The following is a 12,188-nucleotide window of genomic DNA, read 5'->3' on the forward strand; positions in this document are numbered from 1 at the left end:
TACAAACTATTGTAATATCGTAAGACAATTAAAATCGTGTAGATAACTTTTCATACAAAAAATTATGCAATTAATATTACACTACATATATCTTGTATGTTCTAAACAATATGTAAAAAAATCTAAATCACAAAACCGAAGACACTTTTTAGTAATTTGATAATAAAAGATCTCAGGAACTCTTTAAAAAGTTCTAAAGTAAACCGACAGTACTTATTTTCCGTATAGTACTTAAGGCACACAATTTTTGTACCTGGCTGGTTGACAACGCGGTATCTGCGTCCAAGTTCCATTGTTGCAGGTGATCGCAGTGTTAGTAGACGGAAACTCATAGTCATTTTCGCATTCTACTACGATTATTTCACCTGTAATAAAATATAAGTTTAGTTTATCTTTATTTCTTTAAAAAACTTAGCCTAAGTACATCTTTATAAGCAAGCAAACGTATTTTTTTATAAAATAGGAGGCAAACGGGTAGGAGGCTCACCTGATGTTAAAAGTAATACAGGACACATGGACACTCATATTGCCATAAGGCTTAGTCAGTAATGTGGTAGTGGTACAAATTAATACTTTTGCGTGAAACAGTTTTGTATTACAGACTAAATCTCGCAGTGTGTGTCGCAGAACTTCAACGCCTACCCTCCGTACTAGTTAAACCTTTTGACGGTAAAGTATTGCGGCCGAATGGCTTTGTACTAAACAATCCAATTGTAAAATAACATGTATGTGTACTTATGTAGACGCTTTAGAAGTTATACTTGTTTGGCGTAACAAGATATTTTTTTTAAATTTTTTATCTTTCGCCTTATTCTTTGCAGAAAAAACGACACTAACAATAGAAAAAGGTATTTAATATATTGAACGTTTTAATCTAAAGCATTTTTAGTTAAATAAAGTTTATTGAAATATCACAAAAAATATTTCTATATAATTAAAGAAATTGACATTTTTTATTTTAAAATGTCAACTATGCTTATTTCAGGGTGTCGGTTTTTGGTGACGGTGTGCAGGTGTTGGTTTTTTGGGACGGTGTGCGCCCGTTTCTAAAAATTTACTCTCATCATTTTTCCCAGCAACACCCCGCAATATCATAAACATCTTACAGGTTGTAAATGTGTAAAATTAAATTTGTCAGTAGTGCGTTGGATCGATTGTTCAGTTCAGCTATTGTTCTCTGATCGGAACCTGTACCGGACGTATGGACTTATTTTATAATAAAACCTAAATGTTACGACGATAGTGGTAACTATCTGGCTAACACGAATTGCTTCGAATCGTCCATTACAAGTATGTTATCTGTAAATAAAATACATAGACAATGTTCCATTTACACCCGTTAAGCCAGATTGTTAGCTTTTGACTTGAAATATACATAACAGTTAAAGCCTCTATTCTGAAACATAAACAAAATAATATGCTGTATAGTGGTTTTAGGTTACCAGTCATCCTTTGCAATTAACACTTGCTCGTACGGTGAAGGAAGACCTCATTCTTTTATGAAGTAACTTAACAGAACAATAACTTACTATACCAGAATTTATAAGCAAATATCATTTGCTTTTATTAATTGTTTTTTGTAATCTCACTTTTGTTTTTCAATAAATACGAACAGAACAACATGTACCATTAACTTATAAATTATTATTATATACGAACCATGCTGGACCATAGTGGAGCTACGAACTATCTGTGTATGCTCCTGAGTGTCGTTTTCACTTGTTTTATTTTCCATGAGCACGACGCTACCCTGAGAGACATGTGGCACTACGCAGGGAGCTGAAAATTAAACAGTGCAGTTACGAAAACGATTCAAAGATTTTGTTTTGCAAAAAGCGACAATAAATCTTTTGTCAAGGATATGTATGTTAATAAATACAATTAGAAAGGTTTTCAGAAAGGTATACTACGGTCTCTGACCATTTCAAGTGTCTTTTTTATACATACAGCGTTACACACATACACCATAAATCAGAATGTACATTACCCCGATGACACCAGTAATCGTGGCAACATATTTTGTAATGAAGATTTAGTAATGTTTATGGTTTTGCCAAAATACGTTCGTGCTAGCGAGCGACAGGAAGAAGTATTCTTGGAATTGAACTAAGTGACAAACAGTAAAGTGAAAGTATTCAAACAGAGAAACCATAATAATAAATGCTGAGCAACATGGCCTACAACTCAAATGGAAATGGGCTGGTCAATAACAGGACTGGCCGAAAAGAACAAAGAAACAGGGGAATACCAAAAGAGCGATGGTCCGACTGGATTGAAAGAATTGATGCCAGGCAAAATAAAAGCAGGATGATAAAACTTGGAGGAGGCTTTCGCGCGGACTAAGGCCGCATATTATCTTAATAAATTGTATATATATATATATATATATATATATATATATATATATATATAGATATATATATATCTATTTTTGTGTATAATTTGTAAATAATATGTGGACAAATACAGGCTTATGAGTTCAAAAAACGAAGAAGGTATCTCACTTCTTCCTTGTGTCTTTATCCTTCCGTGTAGCTTAATTTTTTAGCTTATAAGCTTATTCAAAACACAAACATAACTTAGGATATTTTTTTAAAGGTAAAGCTTATTATTGTCAAAGCTTATTACAATGAGCAGTGTTGGCGTGCGGCTGTCAGCCCTGAGATCGTAGCTTCGATCCTCGGCTGTGCACCAATGGATTTTCTTTCTATGTACACATTAAGCATTAGCTCCAACGGTGAAGGGAAACATGTGAGGAAACCAGCTTGCCTTAGACCCAAAAAGTCAACGGCGTGGGTCAGGCACAGAGGGCTGATCACCTACTTGCCTATTAGATTAATAAATGCTCATGAAATAGATATAGAAATCTGAGGCCCAGACCTAAAAAAGTTTGTAGCGCCATAGATTTATTTTAAAGCTTATTATTTTAATGTTTTTTCCGCGTCTTCGGTAATTAATTAATAAATACATTGATTTATACTTTACAGTAACTAAGGGAATGGGATTATATTTTATCGGTGACTAATTCAGTTATTAGTTATTTAATAGAGCAAAATGTACTTTTGCCATAGAGGAAAATAATTATCACAACACATAAGCTAAACTCATACAGAATGTCAGTTATACTAGAATTACAGAACATAACATAACATGTACAAACAGCGTCCAAATACACCTACCGAAGCACATTGGCAACGGATGACTCCAAGTACCATCGCTCTGGCAGATCGCAGAACCATTCCCTTCCATTCTCATACCATCCTGACATCTGAAGATTATGGATGCCCCCAGACCAGTGCCCGATGATATATTCTCCAACCACCCGTTCCATAGCTGACCGGGGTGACCGCAATTTATTTCTAAAACGAATAAAATATAGTGTTATATAAGAAAACAATTTTATAACCGGATTAAAGCTATTTGTATTATTATAAACTTATAATTATTTATATTCATTTCTGCAAAAACCCGTCATCTTTTAGTCGATACCAACTCCGGGGAAATAAATACAGATAACAATTTTCTCTACAGCTGTGATACTTTTGATATTCAACACCTTTTGTCTTCGGTCACCGTGACCATGCACGCTGTAAAGCACGCTAAACGTCGGAAAAATTTAAATTCATGTAAAATAATTATAAGTTTATAATAAATAGCTTTAATCTATGTAATGTAAAAGCTATGTTAACCAGAGACAATAGTATACTATAGTGTTATGTTTTAATAAGAGTAATGAATTTGCAATACATGAATAAATTCGATATTTATGAATAATTATAACGTAATATTTCGACTAGATGAACGAGATGTATTATGTTCATTTCAACAGTTATTACTGCTCTAAATTATTACGTATTCGATACACGCATTTTTTACGGGCAAACGGGCAGAATGCTCACCTAATATTAGGTGATACCGCAACCACGGACACTCACGCTGCAGAAGGCTATGAAGTGCGTTGTCTTTTAAGTATAGGCGCATAATTAAATATCACCGTTTCATGTCCCGTATTTGTGTAGTATAGACTTAGATGTGATTGCCAAGTGTCAAGCTGTGAGGTCAAGTGAAACGTCAATATCTTTACAATTCAATTCCATAATATTATTCACAACCTTTAATTTTCATACAACCTATGTATCGCCTTGTGTCAGCCAAACGCCTAGTTAGATTTAATAATAGACAGTGTGTAAATATACATGTATGTACCTTTACATAGAGGCTGCGTTCCCGACCACTTCTTATCAGCGCCGCAACGCCGCGTGGCGTCTCCAACCAGTCGGTATCCATACTTGCATTCGTAAGATACCACCGAGTTATAAGCGCAAGAGGTGTACACAGCCTTTCCATGCCTCGGAGCCTCAGGGGGAGGACACTGCACCTGCGTGACCACTAGATGGCGACAGCGTCGCATTAACATCCGAAAGATAACGTTACACTTGGAAACCAACTTCAAAACGAGAACCAATGTTTAAAGTAAAGAGTTTTTGAAGAAACTCATGCAACATGCAGAAATAAAAAACGGATAGTTGTTTTAAAATTTATTTGTCTAATATTCTAATACAATATTTGGCTACTGATCTACTAGGCAAGAGGCAGTTAAAAATCTTTTTTACCATGGCCATATTTCTGATACTAAGTTAATTCTGATAACATTTCTATGGGTTCAACAACTACTATATGTAATGATTCAAACTGTCCCCTTCTCTCCTTCTGTTCAGCAGCAGGAAAGGAGAAAAAAGAAGGTTTAAAAATTATTAATAAACACAATATATTATATCACACTTTGTATTGGATGACGAAAATAATTTTTACGAGAAACATAGATTTTAGAAATTATTTGTATCGTTTTTTTTAATAATAGATTTGTATAATTGTAAAAACGATTACATTTTTATCATAAAATTAAATCGAGCAGCAATCAAATTAAATCAAGCAGCAAGTCTCCATTACAAAGTGGGTACCAGATTGCGTCATGACAATGGTATTGCTGATGATAGCCATGATAAGATAAAGCGCCATGCTGCTAGTCACCGAACAAGATTTTAAAAACCATGCACATTCCAAAGGTCCAAGTCGGCAACTACATTGTCACGAAGCAATGCCATAGAAAAGAATTTTAGTGATGAGCCAGCCGAATTTTAACCCTAGAATTAGTATTGAAATCTAAAAATAACGTAATTGATTTTTTCATCATGATTTATATTATTTATTTCACTACCAAAGTACAATGTCTATTGTATCCATCATCTGAAAAGGTTTGTATCGATAAAAATAGAAAAAAATTACGGACAATATACTTTTCACCGAGCATAAAAGTTGTTCCATTCACCCAGAATACCTAGAGTTTCAAAGCGTTACCAGTGGTCTCGCAATTAGGTTAATAGGAAGTTATCTGCTATAAATAAAAACGGTTTTAGCTGGCCTCATCACTAAATGCAAATTATCTAAAGAACGTTGTGAGTGTTGGGAACACTTACGAACACACGTAGGAAGCTCCTTCGGGGCCCAAGCTCCATCAGCTTGGCAATAACGCTCCGCCTTTCCAACAAGCTCGAAGCCCTGACCACACTGCACCACAGCGCGACACCCAAACGTATGACAGTCGGCTGTTACCCAACCATGGGGCACTTCACCAGGCTCACCGCAAGAACGGGCTGTGTGATTTAAACATAAATGACGTAAAGAAAGTCCAATAAAAGCTAATTCTAGGGTAATTACCCCTTTATGTTCTTTTAATGTTTAAATGTGACGAATATTTGAATGATCCAAATAATTGATTTACTCTAGTTCAACCAATTTATATGACTCAAAACTATAGCGATTAAAAAGAGTCGCGCAAAGTTTCTTGCTAGTTTTTCTTGCCCGCTCTACAGTAAATGTAAATATATAATTAATTGAAATTCTTTTCTGACGTTCTTAAGTGTACTTGCTTACGTAATAAATAGAATAAAATAAATAAATAGCTAAGAATGTGATGTGGCTGAATAAACATTTTTCTATTTTTTACGGAATATAGGTGAATAATGAAAAAAGATTTTTAAAAGTTAATCAGTTAACAAACTATCATGTAGGTATGGTTTTTAATTCATACTGACGATAATAAGGGTTCACAAACTTACGTTCACAAGTAATATCCGGTCCATACCATGACGCCTGGCTGTCGATAGCCAGGCATTTAGCTCTAGGAAAGCCGTTGGTGACGTAGCCGGTATGACAATTGTACTGAACAGTCGCGTCCAGGTCGAAGGTCGCCTGCTCGGGCAGTGCTGAGTGGCGGGCGTGAGGAATCGTTGGTGGTTGGAGACAATAGACTGGAATTTTATTTAATTTCAATGGTCATGTAGATATATACCCTAGACAATACTTTAATTTAATAAAAATAATGTATGTAATACATTTTTTAAATATTTATAACCAACTATTTGGAGTTACGCACTAAAAAGTAACTAATAGTTTCTTCTTATTTGAACTAAACTTATATTGTAAAGGAATTGAATCAATTATGTGTTTATTTATATACAAGATTACTTTGATTCATTGAAAATCAAAAGTTTTTATTTCAAATAGGCCTTTGCAGGCTCTTATGAAACGTCTAGTTGCACGGTTCCAAAAAGTGGGTCTCATGGAGAAGAACCGTCAAGAAACTCCATGGACACTCTTTTCAATGGTTTAGCTTACAAAGACTCGGTTACAATAGTAATAATCGGCTGAGAAGTTTATATAATGCAAGGTATACAGAGATTCTATACAATGCAACAGAAAATTGAGTTTTTACTATTAGTGTAAAATGAGATACACACATTATAGACAACACTACTTTTGTTAAGTTAATGGTCGTCTATATTAAAAAATATATATAACATCCTGCGAATCGTACTAAAAAGTAACTAATAAGGATAATGTAGTACTGAGGAGCCCAGAGCTGGTGCTTTTCTCGCTTCACGCAATACAGTGAGGAAATCCTGCCATCATTAAAAGTACATTGCGATAGGGGCCAATTTTTTTTAATATGTTTTAATTTTCTATTTATCAATTTTTATTATTACTATGTAGGTTAAGAATATTGTATCTTATGTACTACAGTCATAGCAAAGAAATACTTACAAGCCGCAAAAGTTCGATTTGACTTCGGTTTCGTTGTTATTTTCTATACGGAAAATACGTACAACCTTTTACTTAAGAAGCTGTCAAGTTTTCCTAACAAAAGGAACTTAATTTAATACTCTGACTCGTAGCTAACCTCACGTTCGTCTGCCGAGTACTGATATAGAACCAGCTATAATTATATTTTGAAATCTTTATAAAGTAACGTGCTCAAGTCAAATTTAGGGTTGAATCAAAAGCTTACGTATCGTAAAAAACTTGAGTTATTAATTATCCTCTGTAAAGTTACTTTTTAGTATTTTGTTAACATAGCTTTTAAACATTTAAAGAAAACACTTTTTTACCGGATTGAAGCTGTTTATTATTATAAACTTATAATTATTTTTACATAATTTTAATTTTCTCCCAACTACTTTATTATAAGTTTATAATAATACATATCCGGTCAAAAAGTGTTTTCTCTAAAGTTACTTCTTATCAACTTCAGTTACCAATGATTTGACCCTCGACCGGATATTTAATTTAGTCTCATTAATGGTTAAAATTATTATTAATTAGCGATTAATAATATTACAAATGATATAATAGGAATTAAACAAAGCTAAATGTATATTTATTTATTTATGGCCGCGCCTACAAGGTCACTCATAACAGAAGCGAGAAAAGAAACATGTTATAAGCTTTAAAAGTGAACAAACATAATGCTTACAATTAATAAGGTTTCATTGATAAAAATAAAATAAAACATAACTTTAGAAAAGACCTAACCTAAGAAAGTGATAACACAATGCCCTTCTAATTGGATGGGCGACCCTCCAAAAATATCAAGATAATACATACTTTTTTATATTACTATTATATTGTTTTAGGAATACATTACTATGAAACTGTTAATGAAACACAGTAAGTAAATTTTCAAAGCATATAATGAAAAACTGAAATTCAGATTCCTAATAAATTTTCGAAACAATAAAATTCAGCCCTGTGGGGTGTGGGCTCTACGTTCAGAACCACTGGTCTAACCATTATAGTCAGTGGAGCGTAGTAAATTAGAGCTCTTAGTGGAGATAAAAAATGTATCCACTTTCTTGCACCGTCTCAATCCTCTAAGAACAGTGCTCAATTTAAACAAGATATGAGGTGAGTCCAGCATATTGTTTATAATGAAACAGCATCCAACAGATCAAAGAACAGATGCTGTAGATGATCACTCTACGATGTTTTTTCTTGTAAGATTATCTTTAAAAGACTAGTGCCAAAGGAAATAATTTTGCACGTCCTCCACCCTTTTTCTGTGGACTCATATTCATAATGGGGAATCCACGCGATACTACAGTGTCCCAGAGTGCATCGCACAAGAGCAGTGTATACAAGAAGTTAGAGAGTAGTAAGTAAGATAGTGCTCGATTTTTTGAAAGCATTGCCTAAGACGCAACCCAGAGTTTTAAAACTTTTCCTTGTGATGTTGTCGATATTTAGTTTACCGTCTAAGGTCCCAGAAATGTCATTAATTCGCTTAGAGCGGTGCTGTTGATGTACTATATTCTTGAGTGCTTTTTTCTAGTTAAGCGTATGTCGCAGCATTTCTCTATGTTAAGGGTACCGTACAAATGATGAGAAGTAGTGTAACAGATGCCAAAAACGCTCCCTAACACGAGTCACGAGCATACGAATGCTACATTGATAATATTGAACCTAGTTACTTGGCCAGGTACTGCGTAGTATTTAAGTATTTACTTAACATACATAACAACTAAAACTAATTTTGGCTGTTACTTAAAATTATTTTAGAAAAATTTAAATTTGTCCCTCTTATTCGGAAAACACATTTTGGTTTTGGCCAAACTGATGTCCAGATTGAGCATTTTGATAAACAAACTGGGTCTGGACTCTGGATACCCACAGTTGCTACCCTCAAACTCGATTTTCGTTCAGTTTTTATAATTGAATTGCTTTGTTTGTACATATTACATATATATTTTCATTTCCTACAATAAAGTTCGCACATTACACGAATTCCAATCCACGGATTGTAATAACTGTTGTATACAACAATTATGGCCGATAAGTAATATTATGTTGACTTAATTTTCTACAATACTAGAATAGCTTAAACTAAGGTAATGTACATAATTGTTCAATAATGATTTGACAATATGTTCGTGTGTCCGATTTACCACACATGCACTTATTTTCAGTACAACAGTTGTATAATTCAAACGGATTAGTTATCTGTAGGCGTCTTGTTTCAGTTGTATTACGAAGAGTTGCCTCAGCATTCACATGGTTATTTATAATTATAAATATGTAATAATTATTATATATAAATTTTAATATAATATATATAATAAACTAGTAGAACATCTAATAGGCAATTCTCATTCAAAAGTTAACGCCAATATACGTTTATAGAAAGACTATCCTTAGAATAAACTGTTATAGATAATAAAGTTCATAGGCCAAAAAATACTTACTATTCTCCTTGCAAGCGGGAGGCTGTCCAGCCCATTTCCCGTCGGCTTGACAGTTCCTACTCTGCAGACCAACTACGTGGTAGCCGTGGGGGCACGAATACACTGCCCTGAAAATTATTACACATTCAAAACTCTACAAAAAATAATAGACACAATTAGATATTTTATTAACAACTATTATTAACTACTAACTTAACTAACTAATATTAACAATAAACACAAATTAACATAACTCGACTGGTGTTCTATAGCAATCGACACTAGAGGCCAGCACTGAGCACTATGGACTGCGATATTTTATGGCCGACTAAGCAGGTCGTTTGCAAAAATAGAATAAATGTTCAACGGGTAATTAACTAACTTGTCTCCAAAGAGTCGTCCTGTCAGCGACACTTTCCCTATTTCCGGTTGTTCTAACTCCGGACACTCACGGTCTGAAACAAATTTAAAGAAATAAATGTGCTACAGTTTAGAAATATTTTTTTTAGCGCTGTGCCCAAATAAACCACACTCGGAATAAATATTATATAAAACGTTTTTCTATATTTATAAAGTTGAGACTAACATTTATATAAATATTGTACAATAATAAATAAGTATTGACTGTATCCTGTAACGTTTTTGCTACGAGATGATGTGTATTCACTCACCTATAGAGAAACCACATTCGATATAAATATTATATAAAACGTTTTTCTATATTTATAAAGTTGAGACTAACATTTATATAAATATTGTACAATAATAAATAAGTATTGACTGTATCCTGTAACGTTTTTGCTAAGAGATGATGTGTATTCACTCACCTATAGATAAACCACATTCAATATAAATATTATATAAAACGTTTTTCTATATTTATAAAGTTGAGACTAACATTTATATAAATATTGTACAATAATAAATAAGTATTGACTGTATCCTGTAACGTTTTTGCTAAGAGATGATGTGTATTCACTCACTTATAGATAAACCACATTCGATATAAATATTATATAGAACGTTTTTCTATATTTATAAAGTTGAGACTAACATTTATATAAATATTGTACAATAATAAATAAGTATTGACTGTATCCTGTAACGTTTTTGCTACGAGATGATGTGTATTCACTCACCTATAGAGAAACCACATTCGATATAAATATTATATAAAACGTTTTTCTATATTTATAAAGTTGAGACTAACATTTATATAAATATTGTACAATAATAAATAAGTATTGACTGTATCCTGTAACGTTTTTGCTAAGAGATGATGTGTATTCACTCACCTATAGATAAACCACATTCAATATAAATATTATATAAAACGTTTTTCTATATTTATAAAGTTGAGACTAACATTTATATAAATATTGTACAATAATAAATAAGTATTGACTGTATCCTGTAACGTTTTTGCTAAGAGATGATGTGTATTCACTCACCTATATATTTGAATGGCTATTAAATAGAAAATAATTTATAATTATTTAAAATTAAAAAACAGCTTGATACATTACGATATAACAGTTTTAACTTCATACTCCATATGTAAAATTATAAATATATTAAGTACAATATAATCTCGCTATTTTGTACACTGTCGGAAAATTCCATCATCACAATTTTAATTGTGAGCTGAAACAATCCCCCATTATTTTGGGAAAGGTCTTTAGTTTTGTTCTACTTTTAGTAGAAATTAACAAGATTAATTTAAAAACAAAACAATTAGTTAAACGTTGTCTCCAGGTATTATTTATTTGTTTTTCTTTCTATCAAAATGAATAAAGTTGAATAAAATTAAATATATTTATATTTAATTAAAACAAACTGCAACACAAGTGAAAAATTGTTCAAGGAAATAATGGTTATTGTTTAATAGTCAGTAGGAATGTTAGTTTCAAAGATACACATCATCTGGTCACCGTGTTACGGATAAACGACATTTTTGCAAAAGGGGACGTTGGATCTGTTTAATTGTTACAACAAAAATATAACTGTAAATTGACGACAAAACTGTCAAAGCACAAGCCTTTATTTAGCTCCAAAATGGGCAATGTCAAATCCATTAACTTTTTATTGTTATATACAGTTATATAAATACATGTATCATAAATATTCAAAGTATTATATCGCTTTGTTGAATATATACGTTAAACTGTTAAATTATTCAAATAGCAAACAAAAGGGTGGTACAAAATTGTCGAAACCGCGAAAAAGTTTAATTAAAACGCGCTGCGAGCAACGAAATTAATTTAATTTAACATTATTCATTGAACGGTATTTTCGTCATTGTTAACACGGTAAAACAATATATATATATAATAAAACAATATACAGCAATCGGTAAGTGCTCGAACACTAACACCCATTTAAAACGTATGAGTATTTTGACGTATGTCAGATCTATTACACATTAATTTAAAACTTTCAATTACTACGTGGGTAACACTGAAAATGTTTAGAACTGGCCAGTTAGAAACATTGATAATGAGAATTTTTAATTTTAGAACTCTTGGGAACCTAATGTAGTACATTGCATTCATTTGTCATTTGTTTTTGAGAATTGGCGGCAAATCTAAAACTCTTGTTACACCTGAAAATGAACCTAACGTGGGAAAATTT

General features: G+C 32.6%; 1 protein-coding gene across 4 annotated transcripts in view; it reads right to left on the reverse strand.

Annotated features, from left to right (window-relative positions):
• LOC123707539 overlaps window positions 1-12,188 on the reverse strand; it is a 68,662-nt gene that overhangs the window by 13,544 nt on the left and 42,930 nt on the right. For all 4 annotated transcript variants that reach the window (XM_045657660.1, XM_045657659.1, XM_045657658.1 and 1 more), the window contains exons 4-11: window positions 9,940-10,012; window positions 9,579-9,685; window positions 6,120-6,311; window positions 5,478-5,654; window positions 4,207-4,389; window positions 3,180-3,359; window positions 1,660-1,779; window positions 254-365 (exon numbers count right to left, since the gene is read on the reverse strand). In XM_045657660.1, the coding sequence (XP_045513616.1) occupies window positions 254-365; window positions 1,660-1,779; window positions 3,180-3,359; window positions 4,207-4,389; window positions 5,478-5,654; window positions 6,120-6,311; window positions 9,579-9,685; window positions 9,940-10,012 (1,144 nt within the window). The remainder of the gene's footprint in view (window positions 1-253; window positions 366-1,659; window positions 1,780-3,179; window positions 3,360-4,206; window positions 4,390-5,477; window positions 5,655-6,119; window positions 6,312-9,578; window positions 9,686-9,939; window positions 10,013-12,188) is intronic.

This window comes from Pieris brassicae, chromosome 3 (assembly GCF_905147105.1).
Source record: "Pieris brassicae chromosome 3, ilPieBrab1.1, whole genome shotgun sequence".
NCBI classification, from domain to species: Eukaryota; Metazoa; Arthropoda; class Insecta; order Lepidoptera; family Pieridae; genus Pieris; species Pieris brassicae.